Consider the following 23165-nt stretch of genomic DNA (forward strand, 5'->3'; position numbering starts at 1 on the left):
GGCAAACATTTTCTGAAAAGGCTTTGTGAGCCCTAAGATTTCTGTCACAATCACCTTTGTTGTTTTAACACAAAAGCAGCCACAGATAATACCTAAATAAATGGGCATGACCATGTTCCAATAAAACTTATTTTACAAAGACAATGGCAGTTTGCTGACACCTGGCCCAGAACATGAATTTCCAATTCTGGTATTTAAACACCCCAAGGTAGCCCAGATAATTTCAGGTATTTAAACACCCCAAGGTAGCCCAGATAATTTCAGGTATTTAAACACCCCAAGGTAGCCCAGATAGTTTCAAAGGCTACTGAAAAATTCTCAAGATTAGTATTTCACTTTTAAATAACAGGAAACAACCTGCTACGCTGGAAACAACAGAGAATTAAGAAGTCTTAAGGTCCGTGATTAATTTTTAGCAATCATTTTTAATTTCCATGATTTCTTCATCTTCCAGAAATTTGCTGCAATCTCTATTTGGTTCCCTCTCACTCTATGGCATTATAAGTACATACCTTAAAAAAAAACTTTTTTTTACTATCACTTAAATGGGGTCTTAGGAGAAAGAGGTGATAAATGCCAGTGATTAATTTACTAGCTGGCATGAGAAACTCTATTTTTACTTTAAGGTTTTTAATTCATATAGAATTGCTGTTTTTATATATGGTATGAGTATAGTACTTTATTGTCTCCCATATGGAGAACCAATTATATCAGCACTATTTATTAAATAAAATATTTCCTTTCCACTGAACAGAAATGTTATTTATCATTTGCTAAACTCTCATGTATACTTAGAAGTGTTATTGCATTACATTTCTATTAATTTGAGGCAGATTACATTTCTATGATACTAAATCTAACTTCTCTCTGTCATGAATAATTCAAGTCCTTCAATCAAATTTTCTAGTTTTTTTTCAAGAAACATTCCTATGTCTTTTCCATCAAACTTATTTGTTTTTTTGTTGTTGTTTTATTTGCCGTGAATAAACACCATTCCATGCCAGATACTGCTAATACCGGTAAGAACTACTGATTTTATTTAATACATATCCCTTATGCACCCACCTTCTCAAATTATCCCATGAATTCTAATAGTTTTTCTTATGTATTTTCTGGGTATAATTATATAAGTTATAAGTAAAGATAACTTTTGTCTCTTCTTTCCCAGTATTTACACATTCCTTATCTTGTTAGCTTGAAACTTCAAAATAACGTTGAATAGTGATCTTATCCCTGATTTTAATAGGAATAGTTTAGTGTTTCACCATTTTATAGTCTTGCTCTTAAGATTTCAGTAAGTAATTTTTAGGCATTTTCCTTTTAAGTTTTTATTATTTGATTCATTAATAGTTCACCGGTAAATTATTTCTTCTAGCTTTTCAAGTGGATTACCACAGAGTTGTATATGTTCTCTCATTTAAAAATTTGCCACTTTTCTTATTTGTGCTCTTTTGGTCCTTTGTTTTCTTAATCAGACTTGGTAGTGTTTCATCTGTTTTATTGATCTTTACCAAAAAAATAAACTTTTGGTGTTATATATCCTTTCTACAACTTTATTACTTTACTCATTTCTGTATTTATCCTTAACTAATTACATTATTTCCAACTGATTTATTTTGTTCTTGTTATTTAAACTGAATATTAATTCATTTATTTCCTTACTCTATTTACATGTTCGTTTATCAATTTCTATCTTAAAAATATAAGTACTTAAGGGTATTAATTTTCTTCTCAGTGTAAGCTTGGCTATGTCCCATAGGTTTTCGTATAAAGTGTTTTCCTTTTTATTTCTTGACAATTCATAACTTCAATAGATTTCCTCTTTGATCTAGGGGGAAACTAGATCTTTCTCAATTATTAAGTGTATAAAATGACTTGAGTCATTTTTTTATTGCCACTAACTGATTATTTATTAGACTGGAGACTGTTGCCCTCAAAACTGCTACTATTCAGAATTTTTTAAGGTTTGCCTTGTGGCCAAGAACATGACTAATTTTCAGAAATAACCCACTGAAATTTTAAAAAAGGAAAAAGTGTAAAAAGTTCTATCACTTAAATCCTTTATATGTGCTTTTCTGTGTATTTGGTATGTGAAATTTATAAAGTCTACCATTTATTGCATACTTAAAACACACTATGTAGTACAAGTGCCCTACATATATATCTCATTTAATCTTCAAAACTGTAAGGTAGCTATCACTCACCATTTTAGAGTTAAGGGATGGGACTTCAAAATGCTAAATAATTTTCGTAAGAACACAAATCAAGTTGCTAAGCCAGATTTGAAACTCCTGTTTCTAATGCTCATGCTTTTAAAGACCATATAATACTATCTTTATGTGGTTTTCATGACCTGTTATATCGGTTAAGTCTACCTTCCAAACTTATGTTCTACTAGGTCTCAATATAACCCTTCTCAAATCCCTCCTCATTATCCCGTGTAGACTGTTTTGTACTTTTGTTCACAATTTGTCTCCTTTTTGAATGTCCCTTCCTTTTTTCCTCTGCTTTGCAGTATCTCCATCGTTTAAGGCATAGTTCTGTTGCCTTAACATAAAATCTTCCTGTCCTCTCCAGCCAATAATGAGTCTTTCTGCTGCTGCTGAATTTTTGATGAGTTTTGTTTTCTCCACCTTTAAGACAAAGTTTATTATTGAACACTTAGACAGATTTTGTTGTTTTTAGGAGAGAGAGAGAGACAGCATGAACGGGGGCAGAAGGAGAGTGGTAGAGAATCGTAAGCAGGCTCCATGCTCAGTTAAGAGCTTGATGCGGGGTTCAATCTCAGGACCACAAGATCACGACCTGAGCCAAAATAAGAGTCAGACATTCAACTGACTGAGCCACCCAGCCACCTCTCGAATACTTAGCTTTTGTTAATTCCCAAATACTTTATTCTGTGACAGCCACAAAAAGACAAATAACAAGCAGGAATAAACTGAAGCAGTGCTTTACCAGCCACGGAGAGCAAGGAAGAGAAAAAGAGGATACAAGTTCAAAGAATGTCTAAGATGACTTTTCCATTAAAACAGTAAGATGATGGGGGCGCCTGGGTGGCTCAGTTGGTTAGATGTCCAACTTTGGCTTGGGTCATGATCTCGCGGTTTGTGATGTCAAGCCCCCTGTTGGGTTCTGTGCTGACAGCTCAGAGCCTGGAGCCTGCTTTGGATTCTGTGTCTCCCTCGCTGTCTGCCCTTCCCCCACTCATGTGCACATGCGTTCTCTCTCTCTGTCTCTCTCTCTCAATAATATATAAACGTTAAAAAATTTTTTTTAGATAGTAAGATGATGGATTTCTCTCTATGGCTATACAATTGAAATCAACAAACATTTGACAATTTACTATTCACAAGACACCATACAAATATTATATAGAGATTTTGTTAGGTTGAAATGTGTTCTCCAAAAAGATACATTGAATCACAGGTAGCTAGCCCCTAGTATCTCTGAAAAGTGACCTTATTTGGAAGCAGGTCTTTGCACATGTAATCAAGTTAAGATAAGGTCTTAACAGATTAAGGTGGGCCCTGAATCCAATGACTGGTATCCTTAAAACAAGACCAAGTGAAGAGATGGAATCACCAAGACAGAGGGAAAATGCTATGTAACAATGGAGGCAAAAACTGGAGTTTGCTCCAGTGGAGGCAATGGAGGCAAAAACTGGCAGCTGCAAGCAAAGGAATGCCAAAGATTGCCAGCAACCACCAGGAGCTAGGGAGAGAGACACGGAATAGATTCTCCCTTAGTATCTCCAGGAAGGAACCAACCTTGATGACACCTTGATTTCGGATTTTTAGTTTCCAGAACTGTAAAGAAATAGATTTCTACAGTTTTAAGCTGCTAGTCTGTGGTACTCTATCACAAGAGCCTTATGAGACCAATGCAAGGGGAAAGATAAGTTGAAACATTCCTTATTCTTAAGTATCTTATTATCCAGCAAAGGAGTAATATTCTAGCAGCATGGGTAAATCAGGTGAGTATACAAATGTATCAGATGTTTGTGTACCACCTTACATTCTCTTGGTTGTCTAACTTCAGATGTAAACTGACTGTACATTAGCTATACCAGGTATCTTTTGCTTTCTGTCCTAGAGACACCCCAGCATGGGTCCCCGACATTCATGCATGTACAACTGATAAAAGAATGAATGTTTGATGGGGCAATCCTTGACTAAAGGGGAATGGAAGCTAGTATATATACTCTTTTTATCGTTGGATAATTAATTCTAAGTGGTTCCTCAGAAAGTCCTGACAGATCAAGCCACAGTTTTCCAAAGTGACAACTGACTTGAGAACCTATACTTATTCTGGCTGTCCCTTTTCACTTAACTCTTTCTAGCCCTCTATTCCTAGAATCACTTCCTAAAAAAAGTACTTCATCCAAGGCCTTGTCTCAAGATTCTGACTTACAGGGGAACCAGGCTAAGATGCAAACTATTTACAATCTGAGGGCAAATATAGGGCTCCTGTGTGGCTCAGGTGGTTGAGCATCTAACTCTTGATTTTGGCTCAGGTCATAACATCATGATCATGATATTGAGAACCTGCATCCAACTCCGTGCTGAGCATGGAGCCTGCGTAAGATTCTCTCTCCCTCTCCCTTTGCACCCCCCTTCCACGCCTTCTCTCTCTCAAAAAATAAAAAAAATAAAATAAAAAAAAATACAAATTTGTATTAAAAAACATTTGATAGAATGCTATGGAAGTAATACCTTGCTGAGAAAATTAGGAAAAACATTGAGAATGCAAAAGCCATTTAAGAAGGGACTTGAAAGATAGCATAAATAGTAACAAACATAAAGGTAAGAGGTTAGTATTTCAGAAAAACGAACAGCATGATCAAAGTTCAGAGGTTAGAAAAATGATGTATATTTGGGAAAATAGATGGCAATTTAATTTAGCTGAAATCCAGTGTAGAGGAATCAGGGAAAAGAGGGAAGTAAGAGCATAAATATGGTCTGGAACCACATTGTGGTTGGGTGACTTCATACTGTGAGGAAGAAGAGGTTTGGACAGAGTAGCTACAGAAATGGTATGATAACAAGCCTAAAAGGTAGGAGGCCATGTTGCTTTAACGTTTGTATTATAAACCATATCAGAAGTAGGTGATATACTGACATAGATTAAGTGATAATAAAACCAAAAATCTAAAAGTAGTTGGTGGAATATGATTTCAATACTCTTCAATGTTATGTTTATTTACCATATGAGTGACATTATACCCTATAGTATAAACAAATCTGGTACTCGAAAATCTGAATTTACCTAAAAAAGTAACCTTCATTCCCAAAAGTATAACTAACTTAAAAACAAAAACTACAAAACTTCAGCTTAAAAAAAATAAAGAACTGTGTGTATATATGCCTACAGTAGACAGAACAAGGGCCCCACGAAGATGTCCACATCCTAATCCCTTAAACCCATGAACGTGTTACTTTACATAGCTTAAGGGACTTTGATATGATTAAGTTAAGGATCTTGACATGGGGAGATTTTCCTGAATTATATAGGTGGACCTAAGGTAATCACAAGGGCTCTTCTAAGGGGACAGAAGGGTCAGGGTCAGAAAAGCATATGTGACAACAGAAACAAAGGGTCAGAGTCAGAGAGAGATTTAATATGCTGCTGACAATGAAGACAGAAGAAGGGGCTACAAGCCAATAGAGGTGGCCTCTAGAAGCTAGAAAAAAAGGAAATGGATTCTCCCCCGTAGCCTCTGGAAGAAATGCAGTACTGCTGCTATTTTAATTTTGAACCAGTGAAAACCATTTTAGACTTCTGTCCTCTAGGGCTGTAAGATAATAAATGTGTGGTCTCAAACCACCAAATTTGTGGTAATTTGTTACAACAGCAAAAGGAAAAAATGTCCTATGGTCCAGAGATCCCTCTCCTAGGAATAAATTCCACTGAAATTTCTCATTGGCCATGTAGTTTAAAACATATCTACAATTTCTTTGACCCTATTCCTTCAAAAGGTAGAGCTTAATTTATCTTCCCTTGTGTGAGCTAGACTTAATGACTCACTTCTAATAAAGAAAATATGGGGGCGCCTGGGTGGCGTAGTCGGTTAAGCGTCCAACTTCAGCCAGGTCACGATCTCGCAGTCCGTGAGTTCGAGCCCCGCGTCAGGCTCTGGGCTGATGGCTCGGAGCCTGGAGCCTGTTTCCGATTCTGTGTCTCCCTCTCTCTCTGCCCCTCCCCCGTTCATGCTCTGTCTCTCTCTGTCCCAAAAATAAATAAAAAACGTTGAAAAAAAAAAAAAAAAGAAAAAAAAAGAAAATATGGTAGCGGTGTGACTTTTGAAACTATGTCTTAGATGGATTACTTCTTGATCTTTCTTTCTGGGATCAAGGGAAAAAGCCAGCTGCCCTGTCAAGAAGATACTCAAGCTGCTCCATGGAGAGGCCTATGGCAAAGAACTGAGGCCTCTTGCCAAAAGTCAAGAGAAACAGGCTATGTGAGATCCATCTTGGAAGTGGATTCTCCAGTTGAGTCAAACCTTCAGATGACTGTAGCCCTGGCTGACATCTTGACCGCAACTTCATGAGATTGTAAGCCAGACTACACTTTGAATTTCTGCTCCACAGAAACTCTAAAATAATAAATATTTGCTGTTTAAGCCATTAAGATTTGCAGTAACTTTTTATGCAGTATGAAACGAACATAGTCTATAAAGAGTCATGTAGTAGGATGTACAATGTAGCAGTGTGTGTGGTAAAAAGAGATTTGGAAAAAACCTAGGACCCTCCCAGAGGACTAATGATAGATACTACATAACACTATACAGAAGAGTTAGCACAAAAAACTACACAGACATAAAATAAGATATGTAGATCTTAAAAACAGTATTGAATTAAAAATGTTCAAAAATTATGTAAATTAAAAAACAAATTTGGGTACATACCCCAAAGGAATGAAAGCAGGGACTCAGAGATTATTTGTACACCCACCTTCCCAGCAACATTATCCACAATACCTGAAGATGGAAGAAAACCGAGTCCACCCACAGATGAATGGATACACAAAATGTGGTATACATACAATATTATTCAGCCTTAAAAAGTTAGGGAGTTACGACACATGCTAACTATTTCACAAGAACTGATGCATGTTTAAGAACACATTTGAATGGGTGCGTAAAAAGGGAGTGGGTGTAGGGTGTGGGAATAAAGGGGATAAGGCTTGCCCTATATGGATTGATGATGTCATGATTTGATTTACAAAAAAATAATTTTTGAGAACGTATCTTTTACATAATATGTGAGAAGCCACCTATACCAAAATAAGAGCTGGTGTACCTTTCCTTCTAGAAGCTGACCCTACAGAAATCAAGAACCACAGATTATTGACTATTAGAACTAGAAGATCTAGAAATCATTTCATCCAACCTTCTCACTTTATAGTCAAGACACTTAATATTTGAAAGTAATTTACTTTTCAGAATCATCTGTGATTCCAATCAGATTTTATAAAGCATGGTGTTTCAAATCGCAAACTACCAATTTCTCTAAATTAGAAGATACTTTAGGTGATATAAGCCCTTAAAGATCCTAGGAGTAGCCAAAGCAGTCTTTAACTAGCAATGACATTTCACTTAGTTCTTTTTTGGAGGTAAGTTTCCATGTTTTATTTGATTCTCCAGCAGATTTTACAGGTCTGGCATTTTAATAGGTACTCAAATATGTAGTGAATGTACTCCCTTGAGTACTATTCATCTTCTCTATATCAAAGTGCTCTATCTCATCTTGTGGGCTAAGTAATATTCCACTCAGATTTGAAAGAAAGAAAGAAAGAAAGAAAGAAAGAAAGAAAGAAAGAAAGAAAGAAAGAAAGAAAGAAAGAAAGAGGAGCAGGAAGGGGGGAGGTCAAAATTAAGAAATTAAGGATAACATTTAATATAAAAAGACTGGTTACATTATGTGTAATTAATGACAGTAAAAAATAGAGAAAAATGATAGGACAAAAATCCACACGGCGTCAATAAATAGCTTTGATTCAGTTCTCGGGCATATTTATGAATATTTAACTTTTGAATTCCTTAAAGTTCAATTTCAAAGACCACAAAAATCAACAGTCCAATCTTATGTTAGGTATTTCACACCACAAGAGGAAAGAAATCAACTTTTCTTAATTTAGTTATTTAATTCCAGAAAGTACTAAAATTTAATGTTATTCTATTTAAAAGTGTGCATATGATTAATGAGATGCTCTTTAAAAAAAAAAAAGGATGTTATGAATGTCATTATGAAAACTGCTGTCTCTCCATTTGCTTAGCTAGCAGATATTTTACAAAGCATTCTTCTATCATGGTTAGAAACTCAAAACCAAGTAAGATTTATTTTTCATTTAATGAATAATTTGTCAATGACATATTACTTTTCAAATAATGTCTATGACATACTATTCTGTATATTATGTAGTAAGAGATATTATGAAATATTTTATAGACCTATGCCCTTTATATCCTTTTACAATACATGACCTTGGATAAAGTCACAACATAGTTAAGAATACTCTTAACACTTTAAAATGAAAATAATGCTACACAGACGTATTTAAATAGTAAAATAAGATAATCATAAACTCCCAAAGACTATGCTAACTGAGGTTCAAAGAAACGACTGGTATTAGCTAGTAAATTTCATTTGCAACTTTAATGTGACATCTTTAATTCTAGCTGCAGTTTCCATCAGATTTAAAAAAGAGATCTTAAGGACTATTAACCCTGATATACATGATCAAATAATTCTTAAAGTAGAAATAATTGTTTAAATAAAGAACAAAATTGCTTTAATTTATCAGTGAAAACTTTACATAGTCTAATTTATTCAAGTCCAATTCCTTAATATGTTGAAAAAAAATTACTAAAACAAAATTACAGGTTCTCAGAAGACTTTCTACCACATAAGCACTATTTAAGAGACACTGTCCCTGATCCTCGAGGGCTTTACAAAGCCAATGCCATCCAGTTCAGGGAGTAGGGAGGTGTGGCAGGCTGGCTGTCATAATATGCATAAAGATAAGGTATTTAAAATCATATTTAATCTGAAAACATGTTTTTAGCAAGAAAAAAATAACTGCAATGAAAACACTCTGTATCAAGAGTATATCTTATGAGTGTTTACTAAACAAATAAATCTAAAAGAAAAACCTTGGTGCTTTAATTTAAAATATCTGCCTTTGGAGTTTATTCAATAATATCTGAAAGTAACCAAAAGTAATATAAAATTACTTAATACAGATCTTAAATCTTAAGCCCATGAAAAATTTATTAATTTTTCATAAAGTAATTCATATTATAGTGATTTATTCTCGAACAACCTAGTTGATGGCATAAAGCTACACTAACAAAGGAAAAGAGCCACACTGCTTCATACATAATTTATTAACATTTCCTATAGGATTTACGTTAAAGGAAAGAATTTGAACATCTCTTGTATGATGTAGAATCAAGTGTCTGATACATCCCACTGCCAAAACATTCACAGCCTGGTATTTTTCCTACTTTAAAAAATTAAGTATTTTTTTTTCTCCTATTCAGTTTACAATTATAAACTATGGCTTCTTGTAAAAGGAGTTCTACCACCAGCATTGCTGCAAGGTTTCTTATTCCTCTGCAGTTGTCTTTTCAGTCTAACAGAGGGAGAAGAGCACTGCTGCAGTCATCTACAAAATGCCACTACCATTTCGACTTGTAACTAACAAAGACGCTGGTATCTTTTTGCCACCCTATTCAGAGACTACTGTTCATTTAGATGTGTTGCAAAAGCAGGCACTTTGGTGACCAAAATTTCTCCAATCAACCAAAACCATCACTCAAGCTCTGCAGTATCTGCCTCCTCCCCTTCCTCCTCTGAAGTAGCCCTGTCCACTAGATTCACATCAGCCATCAGCAGGAGCTTTGTATCCCCTCTCTTGGCTACCACTGCATATGTCCTTGTGGCCAGGGAGGAAAAAAAGCCTTTCAATGGGCTAGAGCTTTTGCTCCTCGCCATGAATATGTTCCATTCTTTGTTGTCCTCTACCCGTTTCCTTAGATACTGTTATTGCACTCTGTCAACAGGCATTATAAAAACAAAACCTCCTCTAGCTTCAAAAACAGCTTTCTCACCAGACTCCCCTTAAGACTCCTACCCCTCCCCCCTTCTTCCTCTTCTGTCAAAAACCCAGGATCAGAAGCACAGGAAATCCATCTCCTGTGCTGCAGTGGGGGGAAGGGGGGAGACGCCCCTGCCTCCTGGCTTGGCATGTGGCAATAGACCCTGTGCCAAGGAAAGGCCACCGGTTTCAGACAGTGCGAGGGAAAACCGCGTCCCCCTCCCCCCCGCAGCAAGCAGGGCTATCGTGGCTCCAGCACTTACCCCATTTCCGAGCCCAGCAGCACCTCCATTCCGTCTCCAGTGACACCCAGGCGGGCTGCGCCAATACAGCCACATGTCGGTCACGTGAGCCCACGCCCAGCCAATCAGCAGGTCCCCGACGGGAATGAGGAGCGCCCTGGTCCGCATCCAGAGGATTACACAGCTGCTTCACGCTCGGTTTCCAGACCCGCACTCCGCACTCCGCAGTAGGGCACCAAGCCCCGCCCCACTGCCCGGCAGCCGAGCCCTAGCCCGCACCTAGTGCTGGTGGGTGCGCCCATATCGCGCCTTTCCCCGGCAACCCACAGAAGCCAAGGAAGCTGACTAGCATAATAGGTTGGGGTGGGGGAGGTTCACAGGGCAGAAAGATTAACATGAGATGCTGGAGGTAGGTGGGTGAATAATAAATTACATCTCATTTGCTAAGATTTACATTACTTGCAGCACAGAGGAAAAGAATTCTATTAAATATATTACAATGAATCACTTCACATTACAAGTCACTTGTGATTTGTTAAAAATACAGTTACTACAAAAGCTATGATGGCAGCATAGAGTGGTTGAGATCAATCATGGAGTTACAGGGTCCGGAATGAATCTGCTCCTGCCACTTACTAAATGGGTGGACTATAGTCACTTAAAGGCTTAGTGTTTCAGTTTCCCCTACAAAATGGGAGAAGTATATACATGATGCAGTATTTACAGCAGTCCCTGACACAGTTAAGTGCTGTTAGCTTCTACTAACCTGAGTGGAAATTCTATATTTCATTTAGAAAAAAAAAAATTTTTTTTTTACATTTTTATGTATTTTTGAGAGACAGAGTACAAGTGGGGGAGGGGCAGAGGGAGAATGAGACACAGAATCCAAAGCAGGCTCCAGGCTCTGAGCTGTCAGCACAGAGCCCAATGCAGGGCTGAACCCAAAAACCTTGAGATCATGACCTGAGCCGAAGTAAGACGCTCAACCGACTGAGCCACCCAGGCGCCCCTTCTATATTTCATTTAAATCGAACCAAGTGAAGCTTAAATTACTTATTTTTAGAAGTTCAAAAGTTCGAAGGGCAAATTCAAATTGCCAAGAATTTAAAGTAGATTTAAATTTTGGTTTAAATGGGGGGAGGAGACCAATTTCCATGATATATTTCAAATTTAAAAGGATATTTAACTTCAGATTTTTATTTTTTTTTAAATTTTTTTTTCAACGTTTTTTATTTATTTTTGGGACAGAGAGAGACAGAGCATGAACGGGGGAGGGGCAGAGAGAGAGGGAGACACAGAATTGGAAACAGGCTCCAGGCTCCGAGCCATCAGCCCAGAGCCTGACGCGGGGCTCGAACTCACGGACCGCGAGATCGTGACCTGGCTGAAGTCGGACGCTTAACCGACTGCGCCACCCAGGCGCCCCTAACTTCAGATTTTTAAATGAAATATTATTTACTATCATCTTTTCTTAGTTTTTCAAATCAACAGCATCAAAAGCAGCAAGCTATTAAACAGCATATTTGGAGCATTTCCATTTTATTAAAAATTGTATGAATTAGAAAAATAATAAATACAGCAAAATGCTCATAGACACACAACCACTGTTCACAGTGGTCATCCTTGGAAAGTGGGATTATGGAGTTATTTCTTTTTCTTTTGTGCTTTTGAATATTTTTCTCTTTGTGTTTATCTTATAATACCATACATGTATATACATATGTATATATACATACATATATAGCAAATATATATATATATACACACCATATCTGTATATGCCATATATAATGCCATATATATTATATATATATTGAGAGGCAAATAATACCCTCTAAATATTGTTGGATGAACACATGAACACTGACCACATATTACTAGTAATTACAAAAATTATATATTAAAAGTTTAAATATATTTAGAAATAATTTCTCTTCATATTTGAAATAAAGGAAACATGTTAATCAATTTGATTCTATCTCAAATATCCCTTTCGTCAGGATGACTTAGTTTTACAAAAGGCTTTCAATCTCTTACCGAAAGTGCATGATTCACTGAACAAGACTTAATTATTTATACAGTCATTGAGTATTTGTGACAAATCCAGAATAGATAATTCCTCATAAGGCCTAAACTTCTGGAAAGAAAAAGTACCCTTCAAAACAAAGAATACATTTTAGAAGCTCCTAAAAATAACTTCTTAGTATCTTAAGAAACAATTCTATTACTCTTGACTCAGACTATGATTCAAGCTCTTATTGAGTAAATCAGTTTGTAGCCAAAACATTTGTCTAAATTTTTACTGTTATGTATTGCACAAGTCAGAGATTCAAATGACAAAATTCTGAAGAAAGTTCCGACCATTACATGTTCAGTACTCATGATAATTTAAATCTAAAAGCAAGCCAATGTAAAAACTTCACATTTTACAATAATGTCAGTGAAACATTAATTGGTGCTACCAGTTTGCATGTATCTCAGAATACAGCTCCTGCCATCCCTATTTAAATAAAAATGTTAGCATTTACAGTACATATATATGTTTGCACTAAAAATATTTTCTGATTAAAGTGAAAAACAACAAATTGTATGTTAAGGCTATTAACGTGCTTGTACTCACAAAACATGCCCTTGGTTTCAAATATCTGTTCATTTATGATCAAATTTGACTGTTTTTAGTAAACGTTAGTAAGTAAATACTATAAATATGAACACATATTTCAGAAAACCTTCTGAACCTTCTGCAGCTTAAAAAAACTAATGACTAAATACAATGAATAGGATTAAAAAAATTTTTTTTTAATGTTTTTATTTATTTTTGAGACAGAGAGAGACAGAGCATGAGCAGGGGAGGGGCAGAGAGAGAGAGGGAGACACAGAATCTGAAGCAGGTTCCAGGCTCTGAGCTGTCAGCACAGAGCCTGACACGGGGCTCGAACTCACGGACTGTGCAATCATGACCTGAGCTGAAGTTGGACGCTTAACCGACTGAGCCACCCAGGAGCCCCACGAATAGGATTTTTAATGTCTTAAATATTGCATTCCATTTTAACATAGACATGTTTGGGCTAATTTTAAGACTTGTGACTTCAAAAACTGATAAGAATATGGGCAACATTATTAACTAGTACAAAAGGAGTTAAAATTCGAGCTCCGTTCAGTTATCTTAATGGACTCTTATACTTTGTTAATATTTAACTTTCTTTTTACTGGGAGATTTCTATACTTTATAGTGAAATCGATTTATGCCTATGAAGATATCAAGTTTCTTTAAAAATAATAATTATGTATTGAAAAAGCACATGCTAGTGTAAATCTAAGTTCTCCAGATGATAAGCCATCAAATAAAGCTGATATTCATTTAGAAACCTCTGGTCTTTAGATTTATATTGGGTTATAGCAAGACAAAGTGAAAGAGAATAAAATGAGACCAATCTCATAGGCCATATTGGCTATGAAGATCACTTCTCCCATATTTTCTATATTTTTCACAGAATCTGGGAAGGAGCTGAACTGTTGCAATGGCAATGGGATTTTTAGTGATGTACAAACTAAATGGAAGATACAATCATAGTCTTCTACAAGCCAGACTTAATCTGCCTCAAGAGGCAAAAGTTTCCAAAAGAAATCTGCCTAGTACCAACATTATAAGCTTAAGTAGTTTTTCTACCTCCAGTCTTTCTTTTCTTTAACTGGCAAACACCAAAACAGTTTTTTATACCCCTGCTCAAAGAATATTTCATGGCTTTCTACCGCTGACAGTGGAACTGAGTCAGTTTGGAGTTTAATCATGGAGTGCCCTGAATGGCATATCAATTCATTAGTTTTCCTACACTGATAGTCTTCTACTTGTATTAAATTTCCTATGGCTGCCATAACAAATTACCACAAAGGCCATGGCTTAAAACAACAAAATTTATTATCTCACAGTTTTGCTGTTCAGAAGTCCGAAATGGGTCTCATTCTAAGCTAAAATCAAGGTATCTACAGGGCTGCATTCCTTTCTGGAAGCTCTAAGGGAGAATGTTTTCTTGTCCTTTCCAGCATCTAGAGACCAAATTCCTTCGTTCAAGGCCTCCTTCCTTCATCTTTTTTTTTTTTTAATTTTTTTTTTTTAACGTTTATTTATTTTTGAGACAGAGAGAGACAGAGCATGAACAGGGGAGGGGCAGAGAGAGAGGGGGAAACACAGAATCTGAAACAGGCTCCGGGCTCTGAGCGGTCAGCACAGAGCCCGACGCGGGGCTCGAACTCACGGGCCGTGAGATCATGAGCTGGGCGGAAGTCGGATGCTTAACCGACCGAGCCACCCAGGCTCCCCTCCTTCCTTCATCTTCAAAGCTAGCAACAGTGGAGTGTTCAATTTGCAGCACTCTGATCTTGCTTCTGTTGTCATCATCTCTTTCTTTGGCTCTTGTTCTACTTCCCTCTTACACTTTTATTATTATTTAAAAAAATTTTTTTTAAATCTTTATTTTTGAGAGAGAAAGAGAGAGGGAAAGGGAGAGGGAGGGAGGGAGAGAGGGAGAGAGGGGGAGAGGAGAGAGAGAGAGAGGGAGAGAGAGAGGGAGAGAGGGAGGGAGAGAGAGAGGGAGAGAGGGGGAGAGAGAGAGAGAGGGAGAGAGGGAGAGAGGGAGAGAGGGAGAGAGGGAGAGAGGGAGAGAGGGAGAGAGGGAGAGAGAGAATGAACAAGCCGGGGATGAACAGAGAGAGAGGGAGACACAGAATCTGAAGCAGGCTCCAGGCTCTGAGTGGTCAGCACAGAGCCCAAAGCGGGGCTCAAACTCATGAACTGTAAGACCATGACCTCAGCCAAAGATGGATGCTTCACTGACTGAGCCACCCAGGGGCCCATTCCCTCTTACACTTTTTTTTTTTTCAACTTTTTTTTTTTTTTTTAATTTTTTTATTTTTGGGACAGAGAGAGACAGAGCATGAACGGGGGAGGGGCAGAGAGAGAGGGAGACACAGAATCGGAAACAGGCTCCAGGCTCCGAGCCATCAGCCCAGAGCCTGACGCGGGGCTCGAACTCACGGACCGCGAGATCGTGACCTGGCTGAAGTCGGACGCTTAACCGGCTGCGCCACCCAGGCGCCCCCCTCTTACACTTTTAAAGATTCATCTCAAGGACCCTTAAATAGGTCCACCTCAGCAATCCAGGATAATCTCCCTATTTTCAGGTTACCTCATTATCAACTATTCCATCTGCAACCTTAATTCCCCTTTGTCACATCATTATTCTGCCTATCACACTACAGCTTAACTTTATTTCAGAACCTGCATCCTAATAATAGTCCAATTAAACTATTTTATAGAACCATTTGAGGATTAAATGGGCAATTTTGGACAGATTTTATAAACTACAAAATACTTTTTTAAAGTAAAGGATTACTAATTGCTCTATTGGTCCAAATCAAAGTTCATCTTCAACATACATTTCCATGAAGTAATCTACCATCCCATCTTGAATCAATTCACCCTCCTCTTCTCTCTATTGTTACTACCTCTTTTATGGCACAAACACATTTTGTACCTTTGTGTGCACGTTTCCTTTCCTATTCCTGACTATAATAATCTTAAAAAAAATTGTTTAATGTTTGTTTATTTTTGAGAGAGACAGAATGCAAGCAGGGGAGGGGCAGAGAAAGAGGGAGACCCAAAATCTGAAGCAGGCTCCAGTCTCTGAACTGTCAGCACAGAGCCCGACATGAGGCCTGAACCCACGAGATGTGAGATCATGACCTGAGCCGAAGTCGGCCGCTTAACTGATTGAGCCACCCAGGCGCCCCATGACTATAATAATCTTGAGGGAAGAGTCATACTTGATTTTATCTAGCATGTTTCATGGTGTGTAGCACAATATTTTGTGCATTATAGGTATTTATTAAATATTAGTATAAGGAATGATTCAAAATTAATCTCCAGGGGTGCCTGGGTGGCTCAGTTGGTTAAGCGTCCGACTCTTGATGTTGACTCAGGTCATGATCTCATGGTTTCGTGAGTTCAAGTCCCACATCAGGCTCTGTGCTGACAGCGTGAAGCCTGCCTGGGATTCTCTCTCTCCTCTCTCCCTCTGCCCCTCCCCTACTGGTGCTGTCTCTCTCTCTCTCTCTCTCAAAATAAATAAACATTTAAAAATAAATAAATAAGATTGATCTCCAAAGGTATCCAATGCAGATGCTCTCATAGAATAAAAGTAGAACAAATACTGAATAATGAATATTATTGCAAAATAACTTTCTAAGAGGAAACAGAATGCTTTAAATAAAAACCCTGGGCCCTGTAGATGGGAAAAATGCGATGCAGCCTTGGGACCAAATTTTTAAGGTTAGGTGGCTGCACACTAAGAATCACTTTAGGAGCTTCAAGAAGTTTTCAAACACCATTAAATCAGAATCTCTAAGAATGAAGCCCAGGCATTAGTATGTGCTGCCAGGATTAAGTACGAAGCAGTTTCCTAGCTTCAGCTGCCAAAGTTCCCACTGTACTACGGGAGGGAGGCCATTTTGAAATGCCTTTTCATTTAGAGTGCTATACAGCTTGAGGCATCTGCTTAGAGAAGAAAAAACTTCTTCCTGTCAAAAAGCTCTCTAGGCCTATATTAGCAGTTAAGATGAGAAAAAATATGTAGAACCAATAAATATACAGAAAATGTTCTACTACATTAAGGAAGCAAAGAAATAAAAGCAAGAATATCATTTTCACCTATCTTATTCAATAGGTGAAACTTAAAATAATATTGTGGGTCAGTAAGGATACATGAAAATAAGCAGCAGTTTCAAAAGTCCTTAAATACTATGTTTAAAATGCTCATACTGAAGTAAGCCCAGTTAAAAGAAATTATCCTACATACAGATACATGCACAAAGAATTATATTCAAAGACACTCAGTGTTGTTCACACTAGGGAAATGTTAACAAACAGCCTCAATGATTGAAACAAATGTTTGGTTCATTATACTTATGTTACAGTTAAAGAGAATTAAAATTATGTCGGATATACAAGTGCATAAAAAGGGATAAAATACTTAGGAATAAATTTAACCAAACAGATGAAAGATCTGTACACTGAAAACAATAAGATACTGATGAAAGATATTAAAGACACAAGTAAATGCAGACACTCCATGTTTATAGAATGGAAGAATTAATATTGTTAAAATGTCCACACTACCCAAAGCAATCTACAGATTTAACACAATCCCCATCAAAATTCCAGTGGCATTTTTCAAACAAACAGAACAAATAATCCTAATATTTGAGTAAAACCACAAAAGACCCTGAGTAGTCAAAGCAATCCTGAGACAGAACAAAGCTGGAGGCACCACACTTCCCGATTTCAAACTATGTTGCAAAGCTATAATAATGACAACAGTTTGCTTTTGGCATAAAAAAAGACACAGGGATGCCTGGCTGGCTCAGTCAGTAGAGCATACAACTCTTGATCTCAGGGTTGTGAGTTCTAGCCCCATGTTGGATATAGAGATTACCTTAAAAAAACAAAAAACAAAACAAAGAAAAGACACATAGATCAATGGAACAGAATAGAAAAAAATGTGTATATGGTCAGTTAATTTATAACAAAGGAGCCAAGAATATAAAATGGGAAAAGGACAGTACCTTTAACAAATGGTGCTGGCAAAACTGGACAGCCACATGCCAAAGAATGCCCTATTTTGCACCACACACAAAAGTCAACTCAAAATGGATTAAAGACTTAAATTAAGACCTGAAAGCATAAAACTCCTAGAAGGAAACATATAGGAGGTAGGTTACCTGACACCGGTCTTAACAATGACTTTCTGGATTTGAAACCAAAAGCAAAAAGAAACAACTGGGACTACATCACACTAACAAGCTTCTGCACAGCAAAAGCAACTATCAACAAAATGAGGGGTGTCTGCGGTGGCTCAGTCAGTTAAGTGTCCGACTCTGGTTCTGGTCATGATCTCACAGTTCATGAGTTTGATTCCCGCGTTGGGCTCTGTGCTGACAGTTCAGAGCCTGAAGCCTGCTTCGACTTCTGTGTCTCCCTTTCTCTGCCCCTCCCAGATTCGTGCTCTGTCTCTGTCTCTCTCAAAAATAAACATTTAAGGGGTGCCTGGGTGGCTCAGTCGGTTAAGCATCCAACTTCGGCTCAGGTCATGATCTTGCGGTCCGTGAGTTTGAGCCCGCGTTGGGCTCTGTGCTGACAGCTCAGAGCCTGGAGCCTGTTTCAGATTCTGTGTCTCCCTCTCTCTCTGACCCTCCCCCGTCATGCTGTCTCTCCCTGTCTCAAAAATAAACATTAAAAAAATTTTTTTTAAATAAAAAAAAATAAAAATAAACATTAAAAAATTAAAAAATATATATTATTCAACCATGAGAAAGAAGGAAATTTTGCCATTTGCAACAATATGGATGGACCTTGAGGGCATTATGCTAAGTGAAATAATCCAGACAGAGAAAGACAACTACTGCTTGGTATCACTTATAGGTGGAGTCTAAACAAAAAGCCAAACTCATAGAAAATAAAAAATAAAATGTCACAGAAGATAATTATGTAATATATAAACACATAATTTATATAATATTAGTGAAAGTGTAGAGTATTGTATGTTTAAGATGATACCAACTAGCTTTTTTTTTTTTTCTTTTTAAAGAAGAATGATATATGTGCACAGATAAACCAAAATATGTCTCCTCCCTGGGTATAGGATTTTAGAAATTCTAATTTTTCTGAATTTTGTAAAATTTCCATAATGTAACACACATTTCAATATATATTATCTGTAATTTCTTTTTAAAGTTAAATACTTCTAAGTTGAACACAATTTGAAATCACATTTGAAGGAGAAAGAAATTAAATTAACATTTATTACTCATCTAACCTGTGTCCAGAAGCAGATTCAGATTTTGTGGGGACCAGAAGCAATTTAAAGACTCATCCAAGTACACACAACACTGAAGTGGCAGTCTGACTCCTAAGCCAATGTTGATCAAACTGCTCACCTTTCAGGTCTCATGAACACTTCCCTACACTAAATCATATCTAAGTATGTTATCTCCCAGAGCAGCTTGTACTTCTCGTTTAGAACCTCATGTCTCATAAAAAGTTACTTGTTCAAGTATAATCCTGATGATTATTGCAGCACCTGGCTGTGCAGAAGGTGCTCAATAAATATTTATTATATGAATACATTTTTAATAATCAGAATAAGTGAAAATGAGAAGACTCAAAATAGTTTTGAAAATGTCTATTTGGAATCTACAATAAATCCCCTTCACCCATATCAGTGAGTAACCACAGATTTCTCTATTAGATACCTAGGACAAAATTTCTTTAAATGCAGAAGACATTTTTGTATTAATTTCATTAAATAAAGAGAAACATAGTTTGGAGTTGTTTTATGGGGGTATGGCAAATACAAGCAGTGCGTGGTAGTAGGCACATCAGTAAAGGCAAACAAACAAACAAACAAACCAAGAAAGAAAAACTATGAATAACTTAATCATGGTTACTCTGAGTTAATTCTGCTTCACTGTCCTTGTACCATTTAAAATATGTTAACTATGTATTAGGTTAAACATGCCCTGTTGTTACTCTAGTGAGTATGCTACATTACATGGTAAAAAGGACTTCGCAGATATAACTGAGGTTATTAATTGGCTGATTTTAAAATTGGGAGATGTAACTGGAATTAAAATAAAAACTGAAAAAAAATAGGGAGATTATCCTGGGTGGGTGCAACGTAAACAAATGATCCCTCAAAAGCTTCAATGTGGTTAATGACTTCGCAAAGAAATTAGAATAGAATTTCAAATTCCTTACCCTGGTTTATAAAACTGCATAATCTAGCTTTTGTCCTCATTCCCACTCTCCTCTTCTGCCTTGCCCTTTCGTCACTCTTCTTATGCTTTTGTACTGCCTTTCCTTTAGCCTCAAGAACTCTGCTTCCAAATCTTCAAATGACTGCTCCATCGTTATCATTCAGATCTTGGCATAAATGTCACATCTTCAAAGAGACCTTCCATGGTTACCTTATCAACATTGGTACTGTCCTTAAACTTTCTACCACATAATCCTGTTTTGTCCTCAAATCATTTTAAGATCTGAAAGGCTCTATCTATGTACCTATTTATCTATTTATTTTTGTCTCCCACATTGTTTACCAAAGTAGAATATAAATTCCATGAGGACAGGAACCTAGATTCTTGTGCACTGCTGTTTCCTTCACACCTGGAACAGTGCTTCGTGCACAGTATGCATCAATACATACTCCTGAATGTATGAATGTAGATGATATAAAGATGAATTAGGCATTAATTTAGAATCAAGTAGGGGACCTAAAACATTTACAACAAAAGTTTTAATACAAGGCAACATCTGTATCAAAGGATGAGAGATTAGATGATTTCTGGCTAGATGATCAAGAAAAATTTCAGACAGAAAATAGCAACAGAACTAGCCTTGAAAGGTATTTAGGAATTTTTCAAGACAAAGATTTTGATTTTGTCTGTTAGGTTAAAGAATTTAGACTTCATCTTATAGGTCAATGAAAATAAAGATGTTTCAAATAAGTTAGGATACACAATTAGAGACAAGATTCACAGAAGTTAATAGGACTAGTTTCTAGTTCCTACTCAAGAGAAGAAATAATCAGAAATTATATGCATGTTACTATTAGTTTATAGTTAAATGTAATGACCAAAGACTTTTTCAATTGGAAAATATAATGGTAGGGAAAAATATTAAATTTTATATTCTGCAAGAAACCTAAGTTTGCTTTATTTGGTGTTATTTTAGCAATTTTGACAACACAGTTATTTATTAATTTTATGTTGTTAATAAAACAACAACAAAAAAACCCACAAGGTCACCTTTGGCAACCATTTTATCCAACTAACAAAATATAAAAATATTTGCATGTAAGTAGGGGATATTTTGTTTTCTAAATTCTTAACATGCCCTAATCTGGTAAAGTGTGAGAATCAGGACATCCAATGTTTTAAACTATCCCCTTGGGGGAAAAAAATCCTGATCAATTTTTTAAAATGAAATGTTTAAAACAAGACCTTATGCTTGCCTTTTTTAAAAAAAAAAAAATTATGTCTTGCTTAATGTTAACTTTGATCTTCACTGAAAACCAGAAATAGCTATAAGATTGCTCCCTAAAATACAATTTACAATACAAACTTATAAACCCTATTCATTTTAACACTAACAGCTCAGGGACATAAGTCACCAAAACAGTACCAAGTGTTTATGGTATCACTGTGAACACAAGAAAAAGAAGCATGCAGAGTGAGTTTTTGAAAATAGTCTTTCTCTAAGAAAAACATAATTAAAAATTAAAATCACATTAACATTTAAATTATCATAGGGGTGCCTGGGTGGCTCAGTGGGTTAAGCATCCGACTTTGGCTCAGGTCATGATCTCGTGGTTCATGAGGTTGAGCCCCATATTGGGCTCTGTGCTGACAGGTCATAGCCTGGAGCCTGCTTTGGATTCTGTGTCTCCTTCTCTTTCTGTCCCTCCCCCACTCGCATTCTCTCTCTCTCTCTCTCTCTCTCTCTCTCAAAAAGAAACATTAAAAAAATTTTTTTTAATTAGCATAAACTACCTAGATTACCTGAGGAATCCTTTATCAACTTATAACATATACATTGGCCTTTGAAATACATAAGGATCAATAAGGAAAAAGCCAATTTTAATTGAGGTTAAAAACAAAATTTGGTGTACATAAGAAAATAAATTATAGCTTAATAATGGCACTTACTTTATTTATTAGAACCTTAAACCAAATCTTTGAGTCAAGACTTTTATTCTCATTCCAATATCCCCAAATCCTTTACCCTAGATGAGGAAATAATCACTTTTTCAACACCCTATATACCAATTGCATTTGATATTACCTAATACTGTATCATTTGCTTCCTTTTTGAAAGTGTTCCCTTCTTCTTGCTTTATGCTAAATTTTAAACATAGAAGGCAAAGTATAAACTAAAATTATTTCACTTCTAGGTACTTAAGGATAAATGTTTGCTAAATAATCCGAACTTATTATTAAGTAAAATGAAAAAAGAAAATCTACCTAGCATTACTGGACTGTGTCAATCAAATCAGAAACCTCTGGTCACTTGGACTATCCCCAGTAGTACCATATAGAGTCATTTTAAGATTTAAGATAATGAGTCACCTAATAAAAGAATTCAAAATGAATACTTAATATTATGCTCTAAGAGGAAGAGGGAAATGAAAATGAAGGCAAATGAATAAATGTAATTCCCTCCTTCAATATAATGTTTTTAAAACTGAACTTCACATTTACTTTGTAATGTCTTTTTAAACTTTCTTAAAAAAATTTTTTTTGACAATTATTCATTTTTGAGAGACAGAGAGAAACAGAGCGTGAGTGGGGGAGAGGCAGAGACAGGGAGACACAGAATCCAAAACAGGTTCCAGGCTCTGAGCTATCAGCACAGAGCCCAAGGCAGGGCTCGAACCCACAAACTGTGAAATCATGACCTGAGCCGAAGTTGGACACTTAACCGAATGAGCCACTCAGGCACTCCTTTTTAAACTTTCATTGTCAAATCCTCCAAGAATGAGTAGAATTACTTGAAGTGTCACATTGCTTTTATAGAAGCACAAAGTAAGATTTCTTAAGAATTGGACAAAAATTCATTTCACATTCTAATACCTTTCTCAGTAGACACCAACAATTAATCAATAAGCATCATGGTCCCAAAGCAGTCTATACCTAATACAATATGGAAAAGGCATTTTCTTAATCTTTTCACAAAGAAGGTCCAAAATTTAATTCAAACAAATAGTTATATCT

The 23165-nt window shown here is 36.5% G+C and overlaps 1 protein-coding gene across 11 annotated transcripts in view; it reads right to left on the reverse strand.

Annotated features, from left to right (window-relative positions):
* The window catches only part of APC (APC regulator of WNT signaling pathway), a 150433-nt gene that overhangs the window by 84539 nt on the left and 42729 nt on the right, over positions 1–23165 (reverse strand). Inside the window, exon 1 of one of the 11 annotated variants that reach the window (XM_058724944.1) lies at positions 10362–10557. The exons of 9 other annotated variants lie outside the window; for them this stretch is intronic. In XM_058724944.1, the coding sequence (XP_058580927.1) occupies positions 10362–10508 (147 nt within the window). In that variant the 5' untranslated portion in view covers positions 10509–10557. Of the gene's footprint in view, positions 1–10361; positions 10558–23165 lie in introns of those variants that run through there. One more of the 11 variants, XM_058724965.1, reaches the window with a different exon arrangement.

Source organism: Neofelis nebulosa, chromosome 1 (genome assembly GCF_028018385.1).
Source record: "Neofelis nebulosa isolate mNeoNeb1 chromosome 1, mNeoNeb1.pri, whole genome shotgun sequence".
In the NCBI taxonomy this organism is placed as follows: Eukaryota; Metazoa; Chordata; class Mammalia; order Carnivora; family Felidae; genus Neofelis; species Neofelis nebulosa.